General features: G+C 43.9%; 1 protein-coding gene across 1 annotated transcript; it reads right to left on the bottom strand.

The window, feature by feature from the left end:
• Positions 1-763: 763 nt before the first annotated feature.
• Positions 764-23,138, bottom strand: WIPF3 (WAS/WASL interacting protein family member 3). The gene is made up of 7 exons (XM_054384838.1): positions 23,052-23,138; positions 8,999-9,131; positions 8,257-8,385; positions 6,052-6,810; positions 3,536-3,682; positions 2,702-2,803; positions 764-804 (listed from the first exon to the last, which is right to left on the bottom strand). The coding sequence occupies exons 1-7, from the start codon at positions 23,136-23,138 to the stop codon at positions 764-766; spliced, it is 1,398 nt and encodes a 465-aa protein (XP_054240813.1).
• Between the last annotated feature and the right edge of the window lie 1,021 nt (positions 23,139-24,159).

The following is a 24,159-nucleotide window of genomic DNA, read 5'->3' as shown; positions in this document are numbered from 1 at the left end:
CAGGCAGGAAAAAACAGGACAGGTGCTCTTTCATGCCACGTGCTTCGTGGTGTATGTATCCACATGCACCGTGGGTTGGGGGAGTTTGTTTTTTGCTTACAGTAGAACAACTTTCTTTTCCTCCAGTTTGGAAAAGTTCTGTCACCTGTGTCAAGTCCATGACCACTCTACCCAGCTGGGCTTCTTCAGACTATCCTATAAGGATCTGTACTCAATGGGAGGTGGCTCAACAGCAGCCACAGCTACTTGTCATCTCTTTCCTCTTCATGCTTGATGAGAAAAGGATTGTGGGCCCGTTCTGCTGCCAGCTGAAGACAGGCAGAATAAAAAAAAAGTGAAGAAACATACAGAGACTGAAGGTAGCACACTAGTTCCTTGGAAAATGTCTGAATCATAACTGGAGAAATTCTGGAATACCTTAAAAATTATGATGGAAGGAGGAAAAAAAATCAATTACAGGCACGTTGTACAAACAGTATTCTGAGGTAACATCTGTCAGCACGATGAGAGTTGTTTAAACACTATAAAATTCAAATGTTACACACCTTTGCTTCAAAAATATCCACCTAGACATAATAATTTAAAAGCCTGTACTAACATTCCTGTAGTAGGTAGGCCAGTTCAAAAAGTATCATTTTCATTGCAGCACTTGCAATTCAAATATCATCTCTACTGCTGTAATGGAGACCCCTTCTGATTTACATCTATTATCCTGATCTTGTTCTTCTGTAATATCAATCCAGAAAGCTTCAGCAGCCTCTCCTCATCTCACGTGTGTTCTTAATGGAGGATTTTTAGAGGGATCTGTAAACAGATAGCAGAGGTTTAATCAGAGGGGATACATACAGTTGTTGGCTATGTATTTTGGATGCAGCTCAAGAGAAGGGATGCTGCATTTATCCCTTACACTTGAACTGAGAGATACTGCTTGTGCCCTGTAGCCCTTCGACTAAGAAGTCTGTGATCAGATCATAGAGCAGATGATTTTGACTGACCGAAGCTGCTCTGAAAAGTTATGCAAAGTACCTTGGCATGGAACCCATCAAACAAAAACCCAACCAACCAAAAAAATCTGAACACCTGAATCACAGAATCACAGAATGTTAGGGGCTAGAAGGGACCTAAAAAGCTCATCCAGTCCAGCTCCCCCTGCCAGAGCAGGATCACCTAGAGCAGATCACACAGGAATGCATCCAGATGGGTTTTGAATATCTCTAGAGAGGGAGACTCCACAAGCCCCCTGGGCAGCCTGTTCCAGTGTTCTGTCACCCTCACAGGGAAAAATTTTTCCTCATATTTCCATGGAACTTGCTGTGTCTCAACTTCCACCATTGCCCCTTGTGCTGTCACTGGGCATCACCCAGCAGAGCCTGACTTCATCCTCTTGGCACTCACCCTGCACATCTTTATCAACATGAATGAGGTCACCTCTCAGGCTCCTCCTTTCCAAGCTAAAGAGCCCTCAGCTCCCTCAGTCTCTCCCTGCCAGGGAGATGTTCCACTCCCCCAGTCATTTTTGTGGCTCTGCTCTGGACTCTTTCTTTCAAGCAGTTCCCTGAGGTCCTTCCTGAACTGAGAGGCCCAGAACTGGACACAATACTCCAGATGCAGCCTCACCAGGGCAGAGTAGAGAAAGAGGAAATCTTCTCCAGATCTACTAACCACAGCCCTTTAATCCACTCCAGGATGGCATTTGCCTTCTTGGCCACAAGAGCACATTGCTGGCTCATGGTAAACCTCCCATCCACTAGGACCCCCAGGTCATTTTCACCTTCACTGCTCTCCAACAGGTCAGTCCCCAACCTATATTGATACCTGGGGTTGTTCTTCACCAGGTGCAAGACTGTACGCTTGCTCTTGTTGAACTTCATTCAATTTCCCCCTGCCCAGCTCTCCAGCCTAAGTCTCACTGAATGGCAGCACAACCCTCCAGTGTCAGCCACTCCTCCCAGTTTGGTGTCATCAGCAAACTTGCTGACAATGTACTCTGTGCCCTGATCCCTGATGAATATATTGACTAGAACTGGTCCCTAAGGATATCCACTAGATACAGGCCTCCAACTAGACTCCATCCCATTGACCACAACTCTCTGACAAGTTCATGAACAAAAAAACCTAACTCAGTAGCTGCCTAAGTCTGTTCATGTGGCATCACTGTTTTTAATGTCAAGGGCTCTGCAGATTGTGTCAGGTTATGATAGGAGTGGGGGGAAGGGAGCAAAACTAGAAATGGGGATTGGATGTTAGGAAGAAGTTTTATCATCATGAGGGTGGTGAGACACTGGCACAGGTTGCCCAGGGAGGTGGTGGAAGCCTCATCCCTGGAGGTTTTTGCAGCCAGGCTGGATGTGGCTGTGAGCAACCTGATGTAGTGTGAGGTGTCCCTGCCCATGGCAGGGGGGTTGGAACTGGATGATCCTTGAGGTCCCTTCCAACCCTGACAATTCTATGTTTCTATGTTTAAAGAACACAGATTCTATGCCAAGCCACATAATTTTCTTTTTAGCTATCAGGACTTTAAATTGCTTCAGTGCTTTTTGTTATATCATTGGTCCCTGTTACCACTGGACCAAATTCCATTCCTCTGTGCCTACGCTAGCAGCCCAATTCTTCATGTTAATGCTGCCTTATGTTCTTTATTTTCCCTCTGGTTTTAATCCTGTTGGATAGTTATCAGACTCTCTCATGTGTACACACTTACCTCTAGCTATCTTGCTGGGATATATTTTCTGAGACGGCTTGAATTCATCAGGTGGGGGAAAGTCTTCCACAGAATGGAAAGTAAATTTAGATTCAAAGTCATCTGGGAAAAATCAATAAAATAAACAATAGTCACTGTTAGAGACATACTTGGAAAAAAAGTATAAAATGTGTAAATTGCCACAAGTAATTTCAATTAAAAATGCTGACTCATTTTCCCCTGGAATTCATAGTGGCTCATTGCATATAAGCAATCTTAATGAGTACTTCTGTGAGCCATCCAAGTTGTCTGGATCACTTGCAAATACTGCCTGCTACTAACCAAAGTTAAGCTTCTGGCTGCTGTTCCTGTGTTTTGCAGGAGCAGAAGTATTCCTAAGCAGCTTTCAAGTCAGAACAAATTCATCAGACCACAAAAATAATTCTTATAATTCCTTGCTGTACAGGATTCAAGCTGCTAATTGTCCAGGAACTGGTTTTAAGAATAGTAGAATCATAGAATGGTCCAGGCCAGAAGAGACCTCAGAGGGTCATCCAGTCTGACCTCCCCGCAGTCAGCAGTAACACAAACACAATTCAGCAGCTTTTCACAATCTGAAATAATTTTGCAGGCAGTGCAGGCTTTTCTTGGCTACTGGGTGATTCCAAACCTTTGTAAGAAATCCTTAATTTCCTCCCATTGTAGAAGGTTGTACAAAAATGTTGCTAATGTTCTAGTTATATGACTCTGTCAGAGCAACAAGAAAGCCTTACATGAGTTTTTGAGGGCTGAGACACAAACTTTGGCACTAAAAACATTACCCAAAGCTAAGAGATCTGATGTAGATGATATTACCAACAATGTGCATGTTTCCATTTTTAAGTGGTGGATAAGGGTCTTGAGGTGTAGGCCAGGCTGAAGCTCCAGACTTGCTTGTCAGCTCAGTTGTTGGGGATCTTGCTGGTGGTTGTGGAGGTGTCACCAGCTTACCAGCCCCGGTTCCTTCAAAGCAAGCAGCAGGTGCACACAGTCAGCATGACTTGACAAACCCAACAGCAAGCTTTGCACAAAAGTGAGTGTGGACTTAGAGCATGACACATCAAAGGTAAGTCATGACTGGAGTGGCTGGGCCTGCTCTTTCTAATTTTAGGGAAATTCTGAAGTATGGCTTTGTCCCATTCTGGAGGAGGAGGCTAGCCTTCCACTTTCACAAGAACAAGTATTTTAACACACAAAAAAACTACAAACCCCCAAGACCAACCACACTAGATGGTATCTCTGAAAGAAAATAACTTCCTGACACTCTTGACAACCAGACAGTGGAACTACTGTTGTTCTTGTGCAGTTCACTGAGGAGCTGCAAAGCCAACATTGACATCTTCTGGGCAGACTTACCACAGGAACTGTGTAAGGGGAAGGGAGCCCAAGGCCTTCAAGTTAACAGCCTCTCAAAACTGCTTCTCCTGCCAGGTAACTATGAGAAAGGCAGGCTACTTTTATGAATACTCAAAGGCATCTTGGTAAAGTAACAGTAGTTCATCAGCCAGTTCCAGAGCAGCATTACTCACTACCCTGAAGCACCTGATTGCTGTACTTACATGGCCTTTCCCATTGCTGTCAAAGGGAACCAGTAATCTTCCTGCTGACATGTGGCTGCTAAAATACAGGGTACAGAACATCCTCTTCAGATGTTCCTTATTAAGTAGCTATTTCCATTTCTCAAACCCACACAGACCTAAGCTCATTTTTAAAGTCTACATTACATCAGAGAAGTCTGCTAAGAGTTCCTTCTACCATCTGCTCAAGGAAACCCTAGCCAATATCCCCACTTCCCAAGTAATCAGAGAAACTTTTGGCCCTACCACCTTGATAACAGTAGGCACCAGCTGCTCCTCTTTGTTGAAAAGCAGAGGACTGCATCTGTATTTGCATGAATATTGCATCCAGTTTTGGGCTCCCTAGTTTAAGAGGGACAAGGATCTACTGGATAGAGTCCAATGGAGGGCTACAAGGATGATGAAGGGAGCATGTGCCCTATGAGGAGAGGCTGAGAGCCCTGGGGCTGTTCAGTCTGGAGAAGACTGAGAGGGGATTTAATAAATGTTTCTAAATATCTGAGGGCTGGGGGTCAAGAGGGAGGGGACAGGCTCTGCTCAGTTGCACCCTGGGATAGGACAAGGGACAATGGCTATATATTCCAGCCCAGGAGGTGCAACCTCAACATGAGGAGGAACTTCTTCACTGTGAGGGTCACAGAGCACTGGAACAGGCTTCCCAGAGAGGTTTGGAGTCTCCTTCTCTGGACACTTTCCAGACCCATCTGGATGTGCTCCTGTGTGACCTGTGCTAGATTCTATGACCCTACTCTGGCAGGGGGTTGGACTTGATGAAAGGTCCTTTCCAACCTCTAACTTCCTATGATCCTATGATATTTGCCTTTGCTCAATCTATGGCTGCAGCTGCCCCATTTTTATTTTATTCTCTCCTGTAACATCTGCCAGACCATTGCCAATATTGCTCCAGGCTGCATGGGTGCAGCAGTAGCAGGCTGTGGTGGGTAGGCTGGCACTTGTGCAGCTGCAGATCTAGCAGACACGACGGTGTACACACAGACATTGCCCTACCTGAGACTGTTAGGACACCACTCCTAAGCTCAGTCAGCGCACTGCTGGAGACACGGCAACCCCAACACATCAGCAAGAAAAAGCCCAGCAGTCCCAAAATGCTGCTTTCAGCCATCAGCATGCTGCTTCCATGAATCACACACTAAACTATGTGGAGCATGTGTGCCCAGCACTGAGAAGAACCTGCCTCATGCTCATTACATGCTATGTGACCTGCAGGCATTCCTCCCATGCAATGGACCTCACCTTCCTGCTTTGTGTGCTCTTCCTCCCCACCCCTCCAAGCTCTCCAGCTATCAGTGCACTCTCCCTCACCAGCCAAAAGCAGAAACAAGCCCCTTGTTCACAGAATCACAGAATCAACCAGGCTTAAAAAGACCTTTGAAATCATCAAGTCCAACCTACCACCCAACACCATCTAATCAACTAAACCATGGCACTAAGTGCCTCATCCAGGCTTATTTTAAACACTTCCAGGGACAGTGACTCCACCACCTCCCTGGGCAGCCCATTCCAATGGCCAGTCTCTCTTTCTGGGAAGAATTTCTTCCTACCATCCAGCCTAAACCTCCCCTGGCACAGCTTGAGACTCTGTCCTCTTGTGCTGTCACTGGTTGCCTGGGAGAAGAGACCAACCCCCAGCTGGCTACAACCGCCCTTGAGGTAGTTGTAGAGAGCAATAAAGTCTCCCCTGGGCCTCTTCTCCAGGCTAAACCACCCCAGCTCCTTCAAATGTGCTGCTCTCACCTGCGCCTCGCCCAGGTCTCCTCTTTCTGGTGTCCGCCGCCGCTGCGGGCTGCGGAAGGCTGGGGGTAGGCGGGAGCGGCAGCGACTGGATGCTGCTTGGCTTATGGAACTGTGACAGCAGGTGGGGAGACTTGGGGGGCAGCGGAGGGGGCACGTCAGCATTGCCGACAGCGCCGCTGAAGGCTGGAGAGGGGGGAAAGGAGAGCCTGTTTGGGGCCAGGGAGTGTGAGTGTGGCGGAGGCGGCGGGGGCGGTGCGGGGGGCGGACAGTCCCTTCCCTCCGATGGAGAGGAAGCAGCAGCCGCAGGCAAGTCGGTTGTCCTGCCTGGGAACCCACAGGGGGGGACGAGGGGCAGAGGAGGAGGAGGGGGCGGTGGGGGAGGTGGGGGCGGCTGTGCAGTGGCTGCCTGACACTTGTTGGGTTTGTCGGCCTGAGGAGGAGGCAGCGGGGGCGGAGGGGCAGCGCCGGGGGACACCCCCTTGGGCGGGCGCTCGGCTGGGGGAGGCAGCGTGGGAGGAGGAGGGAAAGTGAGGGAAGGTTTGCTGGAAGCGGGAGGCGGTGGAGGCGGGGCGGGCAGGCTGGGACGTCCAGGGCCGGCTGCGGCTCGGGAAGTGCTGGGAGGCTCCGGTGGGACAGCCGCCCTTGGTCCTTCTGCTGGGAGCGGGGCGCCGCCGCTCGCCCGCGCAGCGCTGCCGTTGGGTGGCGCGGACGGCTTGGGAGCCGCTGCCCGAGCTCCAGGTAGCTGTCCTGGCTTCCCGGCTGAAAAACAGGTACCGCACATCACACCATTAGCATTTTGTTCCCGCTCATCAGGCTTTTAAAACAGTGCAAAACTCTCCAGCTCTTCATCTGTCCCGCCTCGGTGGTTACTCTGATAAATTTTCCCCAAACATCTCCTATCCAAAGGTTGCCCTGGTGTAATGGAGCTTAGGAGGTGATGTATTCAGTGAGCACCAGGGGCCCTGCTTAGTTACATGATAACCTGCTGAGAGACCCTGCTCCATGCTCCTCAGCTCCTGGCAAAATGAAGCCGTTTAAGGAGACTGAACACAGATGCACTGTCTGCTTGAGGGAACACAGAGTCCTAGTGAAAAAGCCTCAAAGAGCACAAGCAGCCTGACAGTCATTAGCCTGCATCCTTCAAGTGCTCGCTTAAGATTGAAGAATTCCCACAAACGTTATGTAATTCTCAATCTCAGGAACAAAAGCCAAGTTCTTGAAAGCAGTGCCTCAAAAGCTTTTGAGAAGGCACATCTTCATCAAATGTTTCCAACAGCAAATGCCCCAAAACCCTCTGGCCTTATAAAATATATTTTCTTGATTTTCAATGATTTTTCACAAAGCAAGATGTCAAAAAAGTGATCTTATTCTATATTCACCTAGTTGGATAGGTGTGGTCATAGTTTCAAGGACAAAGTAGCAACTGCAGCTGAAGCTATGTGAGGAAGCCCTGTCACTAGCTGTGCTGTGCATCTTGGGCTCACCTTCCAGTAAAAAGGAAACCTGCAGGCAGAGCCAGACAGTAGTCTGTCCCTGCAAATGCTCACCTTGTTGTGTGCTCCCTGAGCAGGCACCAGCTGCCCAACTGTGCCCAAGGTCCTTGCTGTGACTTAAAGTCACCCCTCACGAAGGCTGGCACTTCTTGAGGTAAAAGCAGCAGTAGGGCTTTTCTCCTGCCTTTGTGAAGTGCCTTCTTTTTCAGGTCAGTAACTTACCTTGCTGGATCAAAGCTGTATTTTATGATATCCAGAGGGCAAAAATCTTAAATACGAATCTTTAAAGTAGCACACAGGCCTGTAACACCATAGAAACACATACTAACGGAGGGAAGGACATAACTCTGTTGTCAGTGGTGCTGAAGTTGATAAGCTGGGATTTCAATACTCTTTTCGAGGCTCAATGACAAGTTTTCATTAAACTAAAGTCTCCCTAAAAACTCTGTCCAATCTATTCAATCTCCTTCCTACCCAGAGCAGAGATAGCTTATTATTTACATTTTAAGGAATAAGGCACCTGAGATCTAGAAAGATGATTCGAAGCACATTGTTAATAGAGACCTCCATGGTGAAATGATGAACTAAGGGATTGGAATAAAATCAAACACAAACCCCACAATAAAAATCAATCACTAAAGCTAACCCTGAAGTACTTTTATTCCATACCACGGTTTCCTCAGCTATTTTTTCATAAAAACGAAGCCCTTACCTGGCATCTCTCTCTGGCCTGCTGGTCTGAGAACAGGAAAGCCACCAGCAAATAAACCTCCAAGAGGGGGTTGAGAGCCACCTTTATTAATGGCTGGGTTAACTCCATCTCTGTTAGCTCCTTTGGGTTCTGTTAAAAAGAACAAAACAAAATCAGGCTATATCAGAAAGTCATTTTATCTTTGCTCTCAGACTGCAAGTCTTGGCACCAGTGAACATAGCCCTCTTTAGGTAGGCTCAGCAAGGAAAGTTGCTGTTAATACAGCAAACTTCCATTATTCTGCAACCCATATCTTGGAGCACTGCACCTTCTGGTGCTTTTTAATCTCACATCAGTAATGATACCAACAGGAAGCTGTGTTAGACAACATTAAATTTATGCTTCCAGATTTTGTTGGCATTTTTATTCATGTAGTAAAGAACAATTCTTCTGCCAAAGCCAACAAATCCCACTTAAACAATTACTTTAGTGAGAAACTCCCCAGTATTTCATAATTTACTTGGCCAGGGAATTCCTGTTAAGGACTAGACTTAAGAAATAGCCAGTTATAGACTACTTAAGTGTTCAAAGCTATTGAACTTAGGGCAGGATGCAAGTTTAGGCAGAGTCCCCTCTCCACATCCTAAAGCGATACGAAAATGCAGACCTCTGCTGAGCTTCAAACCTGCTCTTCAATTTGAACAGTTCCATTTGAAAAGCCTCAGCAAAGGTCACCCAAGAGCCCTTAGTCAGGAGCACTTACTTTCAATCTGTGGTGCACTACGGTCATTGATTTGAGTCACTTTTCTCAAGCGAGTCCCCTGCTGGATATCAGCTAAGAGCGCATTCCGTGCCTTCTGGTCTTCCTTTCGCAGTTTGGGTACCTCTGAACTTGCCTGTTGACAACAAGAGCATTAGATGGCAGGTAGAGTCACAAAGATGTACACAGAGGCCCCGTGAGCAAACACAGAGATTTGAAACAAACCATCTTTGGCAGCTGCCATTTCAGAGCCTTTGAGTCGAGTCCACAAGAGCAGCGTTCAGTTGTGTAGGAGGCAGAAAAGCTGAAAGCTTAAATAGAACACAAATCGAGTACCAGCTGTGCTAATGCTGTTGAAAAGGAAATTAGGGAATATACATAAATGAAATGTGACCTCCTGCTTGGTCATTTACAGTCTCTTCAACGCAACTGCCTCTCTCTTTAGCTCTTTTCATTCTATTTACAATGCCTCACCACAAAGATTTTATATGCCACCTTAGAATAAACATCCTTCTGGCTTACTCACTTTGCCTCAGGAAAAAAAAGGTACAGATAACTGCATTCTGTGCTTATACTTGAATGTGATCATTTAGACTTACACCAGTTTAAGTAAGCAGACTATTTTTAGATAGTCTGCTTTTCTATTAGGCAGTAAAGTCAGGTTCTAGTTTGAAGTACTGTAAGAAAGAACAAAAAAAAAGAGAAGTATTTGTATTCTTATTTCATCGAGTTTCCTATTATTAAAACAATTCCAATCTTTGAAAAGTGTGGACATTTTGCTTTCCTGAAGCAGATCTAAACCAGAAAAGCTCTTATTTCTAGACCTATCACGTGGCTAACAGAGTAGTCTTAACAGAGGAGAATCTTCACATCAGAGAAGCAGGGTGCTGCTTGTGTTCCCAGCTACAGCAAATTTCCTAAAGAGAACCAATGCCAGAAACATTCCCATAGCCCTTAGCATCATAGCCATAATAAAGCAGAACACACTATCACACTTAAAAACACACACCCCAACTTGTTAATAGCACTCTGGAAGCCAGACAGAAACAAAAATACTTAAAACAGCTGCTGAATTAGTAAAAGGCCTAACTTGCTAATTCTAAATGAGAAATTATAGCAGTCCAACGTTACTTGTTGTTATTTTGGAACTTGCTAAATAAACAAATAAATAAATAAAGGCAAAGCAGGCTAAACTTGCAGAGCTCCACGAGATGGCACTCCAGATTGCTGCTAATGCCTGCTGCATTCCTGACACCTGATGTAAAAAACTCAGAATTATAATCTCATGACCAGTAGGCTAACCATTACGATTTTAAAAATATTAGTGAAAACCCCACACTGTTACACAGTTTCCTGATTTGAAACACGGCTGCCTGCCCCCCTGCTTTCAGGGCAGCGAGTTTCACTGCCCACTAAGACAAGCCAGAGCAGCTGTCTGTGTAAGCAGCTGCTTACACCACGTTCCACCCACATCTGCTACAAGCTGACACTACTTACTGTGAAAAATGGAAACACCATCACTGGAACAAGGGTGACTTCCCTTTTCACAAAAGCTTTTCACCAGTATCTTGAACTTCACACCTCTTTCCTCCCACTAATGACTTTGCTGTAGCAGGACAGCCAGGATCTAGAAGGATCTGATCAAGACCTATGTTTAAAATTAGACTCAGCAGCTGTCTTTTTGTTTCCGGGTTCAAGTGTCCACATATGAAGCCAGCTGTCCACTTCATCTCCCCATTTCACTTCTCTAGCAGGTAGGCTACTGAATTATAGTTTTGATACCCAAACAGCTCTCAGCCTAGAAAACCCCAACTTGTATTTGTGAGCAACTTATATTTGTGAGTGACCCATGACTTGATATTACTTTAACATGGCTAAGGTATTCATTTGTTCACAATGTGGTGAAAAGGGGAAGGAGAAGAGGGGAAGGAGAAAAGGGGAAGGAGAAGAGGGGACGGAGAAAAGGGGAAGGAGAAAAGGGGAAGGAGAAAAGGGGAAGGAGAAAAGGGGAAGGAGAAAAGGGGAAGGAGAAAAGGGGAAGGAGAAAAGGGGAAGGAGAAAAGGGGAAGGAGAAAAGGGGAAGGAGAAAAGGGGAAGGAGAAAAGGGGAAGGAGAAAAGGGGAAGGAGAAAAGGGGAAGGAGAAAAGGGGAAGGAGAAAAGGGGAAGGAGAAAAGGGGAAGGAGAAAAGGGGAAGGAGAAAAGGAGAAAGAGAAAAGGGGAAAGAGAAAAGGAGAAAGAGAAAAGGAGAAAGAGAACAGCGCCCAGCAGGAACACAATTCTGCAGCCCATAACACAGTGTAACAAGCTGCCTTTCCCTCACAATAGATCCCCTTACTTCAAGGACAACTCCATCCCATGCCACAGCTGTTTCTTCTTCCTCCTCATGTACGTAAGAGATACAATCTTCTGTGCCCAGCCTGGTGGACTCGGGTGATTGATTAGCTGCTGAGTAGCTTGATATGGATTCTCTGTTTCCATTACCAAGTCAAGATGGTCTGAGTATAGTGTTGCCTGATTGCACAGCAGTCAGAGCTCCTTCGGATTTCTTGCTTGCTGCCTGCACCCTGAAGACCAGTGACAATTCTTGTCAGGAATCATTTCACTAGGTGTGTATCTCACCTACTGCTCTGCTGGTGTTCTGTGTTTGTAAATGCATGTTTTTACCACATTGCTTTCTGATGCACAATCAGAAATGAACTTTCCTTCCTTTGGTTAAGAAATTAATCTGGGATTTGTGCTTATGCTATGCCTGCAATCCATAGCACGAGGAGCGATGACAAAAGTTTTAAGTTGCGTATCAAGATGAAACCAGAAAGAGGAATTCTTTTGGTGTCAAATCTTCAATCCTGATTGCATGCAATGGAAGCACTTCAGCAGGAAGACAAACATTTTTGGTCACAGAGGGAAAACAGCTGCAAGACAAAAGATGCAGTTCTCAGGCTAACTCTACCCCTCCATCTGTCTGTCACAAAAAGAGAAACATCGCAGTCTTCCAATGAAAATAAGAAGGGAAGCGGAGAAGAACGTGAAGGTTGTTTGTTTTATCAGATGCCAGAGCTGCCTCAGGTAACACAGAGTGAAATTAAATTCCATACTTTAGATGAATTGGTCAGGGAAGGGCGAGTTCTCATTACCTCAGTAACCACTAAGTTATTCTGCTACTGTTTCAGACACAAAGAATGCCACATTCAATACCTACTTGGGAACAGGAGGGAACAAGCCACACACTAAATACTCTGAATATATATATTTCATCAGACTACATTTGTCTTCAGTATCCTAAATGATATCCTCAGGTGTGGCATTCAGCAAGGTATAGGATCAGTGTTTGAGCTACCTGACTGGTCTCCAAAGTACCTGTAAGCAGGAAAAGACCATCAAAGCACAATATTTAGAGTGATGTTCTGCAGAATCATGTAAGAGAATCGCAGAGTGGTTTGGGTTGGAAGGGACCTTAAAGATCATTTATTATCCACGGGCAGGGACACCTTACACTAGACCAGACTGCTCAAAGCCCCATCCAACCTGGCTTTGAAGACTTGAAGGGAGAGAATGACTTCTCTGGGCAACCTGTTCCAATGCCTCACCACCCTCACAGTGAAAACTTCCTCCTTACATCTAATCTAAATCCACCTTCTCTCCTCTCAGCTTTCTCCCATTACTACATGCCCTTGTGAAAAGTCCCTCTCTCCAGCTTTCATCATCAATGATGGAAATAAACATTTCCAAATTTGCAGGTGATAATTTAGGCAGAAAGGGAAATGAATGAGGGCACTATGGCTATGCAGACAGATATAAATCACTGCAGCTTGATGCCACCTGAAAACAGCAAACCAAACCATGCTCCCCCATGCTGGGTGGGGGGAGGAAGAAGAAAACCCAAGAAGATGCATAATATACAAATAAAATAATGTGACTGGATGAAAGGTTCTGCCCATACTTCTGAAATGAAGCCTGCACACAGAGTGCCACCAGCCTGTACCTGGCAGCGCTCTCCAGCAGAGAGCCTGCTTGGGCAAGTCTGCCTGACCTCCTAGCAAACTTCTGTGGCAAATAGAGATATATAGCACACTACTCTGATTATTTTTTTTTTCTGGAAGGATAAAATGTGTGAGCAAAAACGGAATTACAAGTTTAGTTCCGGCCTCCAGATCTTTAAATTTATGTTGGAAAAAAAATGGAAATGCGCAGGAAAGAGCCAAAGCAGCATCCAAAAAGCTGGAGGAAACAGCTCTGATTTTAGCAGCTCAGTCTGGTCTGTCAGCCCTGAAGTTGATCTGAGGGGTGGTCTGTCTGCACAACCTGCAGAAGGAAACGATGGTGAGGACTCCGGCAGCAGAGAATTTGAGAATTAATGTAAGACACTGCCAGACAGGCTCCCAACATGTAATGAATTGTATCATCACACCTGATTAGCTTATCCCTAACTATTCAGTGAGACATAAACTGATAAAATTAAAAATCAATCAACCTGACATACAGGGGAGGTTATGGGCAGAGAGCTCTTCTGCTGAAATTTCCTGATTTCTATGAATCTTCTATCAACCATCCTGCCTCTCTACTATGCTCATTTTTCCCCCCAGACAAAAAAAAAATATCAGTGCAGAGATCAAGGAGACAATTGGCCAAAGGCATATGCAGCAGATACTTTAGTAAAAGAAGAGTTTGAGGACAGCCCTTAACAAACCTTTGCTTTGTTATTGTTTTTCCCTGCCAAAACTGCATAGACATGAACTGAAGCAAAGGAACTTGCACCAACACCTCAGGTTTGGCTTTTAGAGACGGAAAAGATGTTGCAGCAAGGAAAAGGAAGGATGAATAGAAAGCTCTAGGTTAAAGGCTATTTGATCACTGAGACACACACTCATGGAAAGAAGTTCCTGGGCTAGTGCTAGCCTTCTTTGGCATCAAATCTGACATGATTCAGAGACCAAATTCAAGCTAAGAAATGCAGAAGTCTATGAACATGGCAACAGACAATTAAAATCAGCACATCAAAACCAGCAATATGCAGTCAGTAATGTGACAGTGCCAAGTCTGGCCAAAGAAACTGTGAGAGTCAGCTGAAACATCTAAACCTGAATTCAAGGACTGCAAAGCATCAAGGAAGTGCCCAAACCACTGGGAATAAAACACCACACCCCCAATATTCTTTCTATATTAACAATAACAGGAATTTTTGTGGAGTCGAGTCCATATCGTTAAGGAAAAAGGAAAACAAAGGTGAAGCAGGTGTGTAATGCTGTATGTGCATCACATCAGAGATGGCTAGGAATACTGAGAGGAAAACATAGCTTGCTTGGGGTTGGGAAACCATCTGAGGAAGGATGATGAGTGTTCTCTCCACCCATATGGCATAGCAAGGCTCTCCAAGCAGGAGAGCAGAGAGTGAGAGATGATCACTGGGCCCCCACCCAGCCATGTCCTAACTTTTGATCGAAAGAATGAGGTTGTTTTGGAATAAGGCAGAACATGGAAGCTGACCAGAAATCTCAGGATAAGCTACCCAGTATGTCTTCCCTGACAAAGCACAAGATTACAAAAGTCATCTCTGCATTTGTAGCCAACACAAAACACCCTGGGAACTTGTTTTCCCAAGATAAATACACTACTGATAGATTAGAATTACGCCAAGAATTCAGGATTTTACATTTGCAACAGAAAGTCTGCCCAGCAGGCAAAAGCATTGTTTTTACCAACAAGTCTCAGAGTGGCAGCTAAAGTCTCCCCCAGGACTGTGCCAAGAAATGCAATTGCAAAAAGAAAAAAAAAAAACAACAACCCAAAAAACCCCAAAAAACCAAAACACCCAGGAGCTTATTAAAATAATAAAATAAAGCAAGTTTCCAGCAAGTCACAAACAAAAGCACAATGGAAAAAACCAAAGCATTGTCATCCTTCTTGCATTTACTTTGAATAAACATCAGGTAGGGTTTCCCTCCTGCACTATCCAATGCAAAATAAAATAATCTAAAGAATCCTCCCCTTCATAAGGAAAAAGAATCCAACAAGTCTCAACAACAAAGGATGTAACTTCTTTTATTTAAAATATTTTAAACTCTTCATTTATAAAGAGGCTCTCAAGATCTGGTACGTGTGAGTTCTGGTTCATCTGTTCACAACAGAGCCCTGACCTCTGATTTAAAGCTTTTTTAATTATGGGAAACCTCACCACAGAGCAAGACTCCACCTGCACAGTCAATTGCAAGATCAGAGCTGCTTCATGTGTTCCCCTCGCGTAGCACAGAATGAAACTGATTAATTCTTGGCTCTTGCCTACCTGGGTAAACACAGCAATTTCTCAGCCTTCTCCTAGGGAGCTGAGCTTCAAATGCATCACTCTCCAGCCAGCTTTTCTGAGGGAACCCACACGAAGGGACCTGCCAAATAGCTTCCTGAGAGCTAATGAAGTCATTGTTTCAAGAGAATGCAAGGACCAGCATTTCACCATTCCATCTACACTCAGCCCACTAACAATTAACCATCAACTCCACTGCACAAAGCTCTGCAATCTGAACCTGTTGGGTTGAAAAGGTCATCAAGCAATCTGTGTGTACTTAGGCTGCATCTACACCAGCCTTGTTCTTCAGCTCCCAACAAGGGCAGTACTCTGCAGATGTTGTTACAGATTTCTTCATGGTGTTTTAGCCACCACCTATATGAGGATGATGAAGGGCCTGGAGCACTGCCCTATGAGGAGAGGCTGAGAGCCCTGGGGCTGTTCGGCCTGGAGAAGAGAAGACTGAGAGGGGATTTAAGAAATGTTTCTAAATATCTGAGGGCTGGGGATCAAGAGGGAGGGGACAGGCTCTGCTCAGTTGCACCCTGTGACAGGACAAGGGGTAATGGATGTAAAATACAGCACAGGAGGTTCCACCTCAACATGAGGAGGAATTTCTTCACTGGGAGGGTCACAGAGCACTGGCACAGGCTGCCCAGAGGGGTTGTGGAGTCTCCTTCTCTGGCGACTTTCAAGCCCCATTTGGATGCATTCTTGTGTGACCTGTGCTGGATTCTATGGTCCTGCTCTGGCAGGAGGGTTGGACTCCATGATCTCCAGAGGTGATCTGTGATAGCATGAGTCCCAAATAATCACAGAATCAACCAGGTTGGAAAAGGCCTCAGAGATCATCAAGTCCAACTTATTACCTAATACCTAACACCGCCTGACAACACAGAATCATGAGGGGTTTCAGCCTGAGCAGACCCCAGCACCTGCTCTGTGCTGGAACCTACCTGCCTGAAGTACAGCAGCAGACACAAGGGCAGGGAATAAAAGAGAAAATCACAGCATAGCAGGAGTTGCTCTTTCTGACATCTCTATTCCAGTGCTCCTTTCAAACACCACCAATAACCAGTGCCACTGCACCTGATAAAAACCCCTTCATTTTACACTAACACCACTCCATCAGACCATGCCAAATCTTGTACTCTTAAAGGTTCAATTGCTCCTGCTACAAATGGAGTGGTTATTAACAAGGCTGTACTTAGAGTTTTCCAGCGTGGGCTGCTAAATTTCTGTACCAGCATACAAAAGTACAGCAGAATCAATATGATGATTTATACCTGCTGAGCCAGTTCAGCTTTTCTGTCGGTATTTAACTTTCTGACACTCACATTTTCACCATAAATTCTGGCTGTTCTTTCACTGAAAGAAAACATGCAGTAACAGAAGCCACCAAAATGGAGGCAGTATAAAAAGCAAAACAATTCTAATATTCTAGTTCTAAAAATGTTTCCTTGCAGCTTAGAAAGATCACAAGTCTGATACCAAAAATATCCTGAGACTGGCCTAAGAAAACAATTCTGAACTCGATCTTCTGACTTCTAAAAGGCTGAGATTCAGGTTTCCAAGATTTCCCTTTCACCCATGAAAACAGAAGTGAAAACTACACAAACAAGAAAACCTGAGGCCCTGGCACTGCCATGGAAATGTCAAACAGCACAAGGCTGCAAACACTGCTGTGGGAGCTGGTGCTGTTTATTCTCTCTATCTACCACAGCAGAGTCCCCAGAATGGCAAGGGCAAACGTTCAACCTGTGACGAATGACATGTATCACAATTTAATCTCACTCTAAGGATACCAGGCCATTTCTACTGCCCTCTTAACCTGTGTAGAAGCTCCTGATCTTTCTGAAATGCCTGTTAGCATCCATGCAAAACTGTGACCAGCTCAAGACAGAAGAACAGTGAGAGGGGTGAGTGCCGGAAGGATGGAGCCAGACTTTCTCAGTGATGTCTAATGATAGGACAAGGGGCAACAGGTGCAAGCTGGAGCAGAGGAGGTTCCATGTGAGCATAAGGAAAAGCTTATTCACTGTGAGGGTAACAGAACATTGGAACAGGCTGCCCAGAGAGGTTGTGGAGTCTCCTTTTCTGGAGACTTCCAAAACCTGCCTAGATGCATTCCTGTGTAACCTGCTCTAGGGGATCCTGCTCTGGCAGGGGGGTTGGACTGGATGTCCTTTCAAGGTCCCTTCCAGGCCCTACCATTCTGTGATTCTGTGTTATTCTTGCAATGTCACCTCCCAGCCATGCAAAGAATTCCTACTCAACTATCGCTATAATTCTGGTTTCTCTTTTAATTAAAAGGGCTACAAGTGTAATATTAATTGACAGATGGAATTTAGTATGTAGCCACTGCATACACTACAGATGGGGTACTAATTTTTTCCAGGCAATATTATCTTCTGATTAGAATAGTAAATTAACCTATTGGATCTCTGCAGGGTAGCTGCTTCGAGTATCTGAGCTTGATCGTTTACAGCTGATACTGCTGCAACAAGCTGCAATTTCCATACTTCCATATGGAAAATTATACAGAGGAAAAACAGGCAGCAAGAAGAAAAATGTATTTAAATACATTTAAATGCTCTCCATTAAAGAATGGTAGGGTTTGGACGAGATCTCTGGAGTTCTACGTTCAACCCCCCTGCTAAACCAGATTCACCTAAAGCAAGCTGCCCAGGATCATATCCAGGCAGATTTTGCACATCTCCAGAGAAGGAAACTCCATGACCTCTCTGGGCAGCCTGCTCCAGTGCTTCATCACCCTCAAAGTAAAGATGCTTTTCCTCATGTTCAGATGGAACTTCCTGTGTTCCAGCTAGCACCCACTGCCCCAGTCCTGTTGCAGAGCACCACTGAACAGAGCCTGGGAATTGCATTCAGACAGCACATATAGCACATGACTCTTTCTGTGAAGAATCTCTTCCTAACATCCAGCCTAAACCATCCCTGGCACAGCCTGAAACTGTGTCCTCTTTTCTGTCACTGGTCATCTGGGAGAAGAGACCAATGTTTTAGTATCTCCTGACCTAGGGACTTCATGACAAAATACTAAATATCATCTTACTTACATAGATTTTTACTTTACATAGATACTTACTTGCATAGATTTTTAATACTGTCCTACGTATTTTTGCAATGGGCCCTATGCATGCTAGTGTTCTCTCAGTGCTATGCTTGCACATCGAGAGAGAGCCCCTGAGAAAGCTTGAGAGATCACCTTAAATTTCACAATAAATAATTAGCAGGCATGCACACACATTTGTGCACACACCCACTTACCTGCACACATTCTGTAGGATTAATGTTGGGTACGACCACATCAGAGTATCATCAGTCGTCAGCTTGCCTGAGGATAATGTTTCACATACATTGTTCTTTCTCCTTCCAAAGAACAGGAGTGCTAAATGTCATAGGGGCAAAACCAACTCCCACACACCTTCAGATCACAGGATCATAAGGATCACAGGATGTCAGGGGTTGGAAGGGACCCAAAGAGATCATCGAGTCCAATCCCCCTGTGCCAGAGCAGGACCATACAATCTAGCTCAGGTCACAGAGGAACACATCCAGACAGGCCTTGAAAGTCTTCAGAAAAGGAGACTCCACAAGCTCCCTGGGGAGCCTCTTCCAGTGCTCTGTGACCCTTACAGTAAAGAAGTCCCCCCTTGTGCTGAGGAGATAAGCACTCTGAATTTCTTGGGAATGCTGAAGGGAATGGCTGAAGTTTTGCACTCTGACAACTGTTTAAAGGAGGGGAAAAAAAAAAAAACAAAAAACAAAACATCCTCCCAAAACAAGCTATCAGCTGATGTTAACCTTGGAAACCCTACCTCTGTGTAAATGATGCATTTATCACACTTTTAGATCATGATGAATTGCTTTTCTGATGTACAAAATAAGGTCAGAATAACAAACTTGGTAAACACTGGCATACAATGGCCCAACAGAAATTCTGTTTCCCTTTGTTTTGTTTGTTTTTTTAGCCAAATAAGAGCAAGGTAATAACTAAAATTAATCCAACTGCCAATGGATATTCATTCAGCATTATTTCAAGTTTCACATTTCTCTCCCCCAAGTTAAGCATATTCCTTTACTCTCCTGCTCTCCTACTTTTCAGTATGCCAATAAGGCAAAGAAACTCATGGTGCTGCTTTCCCAGCTTTCCTCATCTGATCCATTGTGATTCTGGGAGTTAATTTCTATGCAAAGACTTAAATAACAATTCCGAAGAGAATAGAAGTATTTTCTTCAAATCCACAAATGTGTGAACCACTAAAAAAACATCTTCTCTGAATAAGGCACAACCCAGCAGGGCTGCCACACATTCACACTTCCTTCAACATTACATGATGACTGATCATAACATTAGGAACTCAAAGGTACAGACAAAGGCTGCACAGCAGTGAGCAGCCTGCACTGCATGTAAAAAGCAAACATGGTTTATCAAAGCAAAATTCTCTCTTGATCCTCTCTTTGGAGGTTAAACTGAGAAAACTTTTAAGCAGTCTCTGTGGTGCTAGCTGATCTGGGAAATACAAACCAGAACGCCTCATATGCCAAAACTAAAAGGCAAAAGGAGTAAAAGAAATAAAGGAGTAATAAAAAAAAAGTTGTTCAGGAGTCGACAGTTTTAAAATGCCCCCTCAAAACCAAAGCACTCCCACGAAAAACCAACAAAACCCCATGAAAAATCCCATCTCACATGACACACACAGACCTACACAATTGAAGGAGCTTTAGAACAAATATCCTGATGCTTCCTTTACAAGTTTCCTTTATTAGGGTGGAGGAGAAAAGGCAAAGAGAAAAGACTTGAATTCCATAAGCCAGTGCCAGAAAATATATTGGGCCACAGATCTATTGTGCCTATTCATCTATCTCGTGTTTACCTCCGACCCCCAGAAGGCAGGCAGGCATTTGAAGATATGCTCAATTAATCCAATTAACTACACTTACATTTTGACTCAGCCACCTACATCTGCTAATTCAGATACTACTACTACCACCCCCCTGACAAATCCACTTCATTTCCTTTTAAGTACAGTCTAAGAGCCAGCAGCTTCTCAGCTGTTGGGCACAGGTGGCTCCTAGCATGCCCCAAATTCCATCTCCAAATCACTTTAGTATTGTCTTGTAACAATTTTTGTGAGCAGAATGCCTACAGAATACCTGTAACTCCAAAATCTTTGCAAACAGGAGGAGAAAAAAAATCTAACTTTCTTCTGCCTTAGCAGTGCAAGAAGGTGCCAACAGCACTTAGGATTTCAATGATGTAAGGACTACAAAATCATTTGCCACCAAGAAAATGTGTAAGGAAAAAGAAATAAGTGGTATTTCTGCTGAAAGTCTCTTAATAATGAAAGCAAGAGGAAATTACAGCTATTATCCATGTAATTAGAAAAGCAAGACAAGTCTGTGGTACCTATATAACAGCAACATGAAAGATGACAGAGTTCTAAAACCTCAAGCTATGCGTGGACATTTCTCTTTTAACAGTCACCAAGTTAAACAACAGTGAAATGAAAACCTCTTTTAATTGTTAACATAGAAATGTTACTTTGGTTTAATTATATCAGTATAATAAAAATCACAGTGCTGTTTACCTTGAAACGTTTTCAGGTGTTGGCCAAATAAAAGTTATTTGTGTTGAAGGCTTTCCCTAAAGCTATGTGCCTGATCGGATTTTTCCTTCTCCCATCCTCCCAACTGTGGATTTAGCAGCTGTAACAACAGCTGGGCAAGTTTAGCAGCTGTAAAAGACAGAAGCCAATTTGTAGAGAATAGCTCCCTAGTAAAAGAAAACAGGATCTGCAGCAAGGTTTCATGGATTTCCCAGTTAAAAGAGTTTGCTCTGCAACTTGGCACCAACTGGACAGCTGCCTGCTTCTGCTGAGCTCATCAGGCAGGCTACAGATCCTCTCAGAGTTAGCCCTCTTCCATTCAGTTTTGACTGGAAAAAATCCTTCTGGTGTTGCAGAAGAAACAACATTCTGCCACATTATTATACTAATTCTTTACCTGGGGTCATATGCTCTTTTTAATGTCAACACTTCTTAAAAGGAAGGCTTTGATATGAGAGATTAATTAGAAATGCTTCATTTGTATCACTATCACCAAGATAAAACTGACCCTAAATTCCATGTCTTGTGCATAGATGATCACAATGAAAGCAGAATGCTCTAGCTACAATATGGAAATACAGCATAAGCTATCTTATATCAAAACCCTATCATGGTACCAAGTTTACTCATCAGAAAAGGAGGGGAAACAAAAAAACCCAAACTTGTTCATTCTGGTCCTTAAGGGTCCTATTAGCTTTCTCAAGTCAGTTACAGTTGGTGTATTAGAGGATTCTAAAACTGTTTATAGATACTTTATTGAGCTAAATTTGTTAAGATAGAAACACTTGCAGCTTCTGTTGACTTTAATTGAAGTTGTGGGCATTAAATTGCTCACAAAATTTATCCCACTTATTTCTTCTAGGTGTACCAACCCAGAAGAGCTGCTGATTAATTGAAAACACTGCTCACAGTGCCCAAAGTTAAAGCAAAATGACAAAAGGAATCAAGCATTGCTTATTTTATGTACTGTCTTTATCTTCCTCCTCTTCATCTCCACAACTTAGGGAGAATTTTACAAAGTGGTACATCCTGAAAGTAGCAAAGAGAAATATGCAAGGAAACCTCCTTCTGGAAGAAAACGTAAAAACAAAATCAACAGATCCTCACAGGCACAAAACAGGCAGAGAGATGCCAGAGAACACAAGGGAGGAATAAAGTTCTTAAAAACTGAAGTACATTTGAAGCACTATCTACAGTTTTTCTGCAGGGACTTAGATACACTGCAAGAAAGTACAGCAATGACAGAAAAATATATGAAAAAAAAAAGGCAGGAGAAATTCTGTGTCTTGAATATTAACTATGCCAGATTTCACTGCTTCAAAAACGGTCTAAGAATTTCAGTGCAGGAACAGGCTGTGAACAAATCACTGCAAAGCACGAGGAACAGCTTTAATATGTTCTACCAGACGTGCAATAATTGATTGGGAAGGTATGAAAATTTAATGCCTTGAACACTCCACTCAGAACATCCTCTGCTTCTTGCAAACATGCTGGCAGGGCACATGTTCTCCTCCATGACACACACAGTAATGATCTGTTACAAGCAGCAATTGCTCCTGCACATGTATAAAAGCATATTTTGCTGTAGCCCCAGGAAGACAGCATGTGCTAGAGAGAGCAACACCTACAGCTGAACACTGTGAGTCTTAACAGAAGCTCTAAGAAAGAGGGTGAAGAAATCAGCACTTAACCACCTGCACATTATCAATATTATCTCCCTGTGGCTGGAGAAATAGTCACAAATGCTAGATTCTCACCATATGCATCCTAAGGCAAAATTTTTGGATCCCACATCCCTGGCAGGGAAAAAAAACAAAACAAAAAAACAAACCAAAACAAAACAAACAAAAAACCACACAAAAAAAAAAAAAAAAACAACAACTTTTGAGGATGCACCCCAACATCAGTTTATTTGCTTATTTATAAATGATACACATGTATGACTGAAGGGTTAGTATTCTTTCCCCACACATCAGTGTGTCATCTCAGGCACTCCACTTTGGAGACCACTGCTTCAACAAAGAGAAGAGCAAAAGCCAGCAAAACAAACATTGCTATGAATATCCATGCCAAAATCTGGGGGGCTCTGAGCTGGCTACTATTGCTAAGCTTCTGCTAACAGAGATGAAAAATCAGTCTTACCAGAGATGGTGGTGGAGGGGGCCCTCCAGAAGGTGGTGGTGGAGGAGGTGGAGGAGGCGGCGGCGGTGGTGGTGGCGGCACAGGCATCCGTTAAGATTTCAGGCTTCACACAGTTATGAAAAATATAGCCAAGGTCTATGTCCCTGAGGGGAAGGAAGGGAGGGGAAATAAAGGGAGGGAGGGGGGAAACAAAAAAAAAAAAAAAAAAAAAAAGAAGAGAGAGAGAAGAGGAACGTGTTTATACACTGTAAGCTGAAGATCAGCCAGATCTCTGGCTCTCAGCAGACTGAAGAGTTTTATGCTGCACTGCTTCCAAAACTACAGTACGAACAGTCTCGTTACAGTTATCTGATGACAACATCCATCTAAAGAGCAAGCTCACAGATCTGGACAAGTGCCATGTATGCCAAGTACATCGATGCCAGCCTGTCCAGCCTTGCCTTAATCTAACCCATAGCCCTGAAAGGCAACTCTGCAGAGAATAGATCACAACAAACCACATGTAGACACCCCTGCTGGGACTAAACCTCTGTTGAATTTAAGCCAGAGGTTGGCTGCTCTAACGATGGAGTAAGGAACTTTGTAAAGTGCACTGGACTTGCTCAAATTTTAACAACAAAAACCACCAAACAAAACCCCCAAAACCCAACAACAAAAACCAAACAAAAACCACCAAACAATCAAAACCAAACCCCAGACATGATTGAATAATAAATGAATAAATAAGGCTACAAACTAAAGCTTCTGTCACCAAATGACAGCACGTAGGGACCACACACTTCAAGAATTAAAGCCTTTTTTTTCCCCTACCAGTTTTAAATGTTAACTTTTCATAATCCCTTAATAATACACTGAAGAAAAAAAAACAAACACTATTTTTTTCTCATCTCCTGCAAAGTGACAGTGCAACACTCGCTAATTTTCACCTGAACCCAGCCCCTTTCAATCTGAAGTCATCTGTAAAGTCAACAAGCAGCCCCCGTATTTCATCAGTAAAACTGCAAATGAAAGGAGAAGGCAGTCCCAAAGAGAGCCTTGTGCAAGCCATACTTGATACCTTCTTTTATTTTGATAGTGACTCTTGGATAAATGTTCCAAACAGATTTTT

Source organism: Indicator indicator, chromosome 11 (assembly GCF_027791375.1).
Source record: "Indicator indicator isolate 239-I01 chromosome 11, UM_Iind_1.1, whole genome shotgun sequence".
In the NCBI taxonomy this organism is placed as follows: Eukaryota; Metazoa; Chordata; class Aves; order Piciformes; family Indicatoridae; genus Indicator; species Indicator indicator.
The sequence above is the reverse complement of the archived record's forward strand: the minus strand, read 5'-3'. Positions and strand labels throughout refer to the sequence as shown.

What these genes read in the sequence shown, in the direction of transcription:
- WIPF3 (XM_054384838.1), bottom strand. Translation starts at nt 23,138, where the DNA reads ATGCCTGTGCCGCCACCACCACCGCCGCCGCCTCCTCCACCTCCTCCA. An exon ending in TAGTGCACCACAGATTGAAA is followed by an intron (nt 8,386 to 8,998) that starts GTAAGTGCTCCT and finishes TCTTTTTAACAG; the next exon opens with AACCCAAAGGAGCTAACAGA. An exon ending in TGGAAACATGCACATTGTTG is followed by an intron (nt 2,804 to 3,535) that starts GTAATATCATCT and finishes GATTTTTCCCAG; the next exon opens with ATGACTTTGAATCTAAATTT.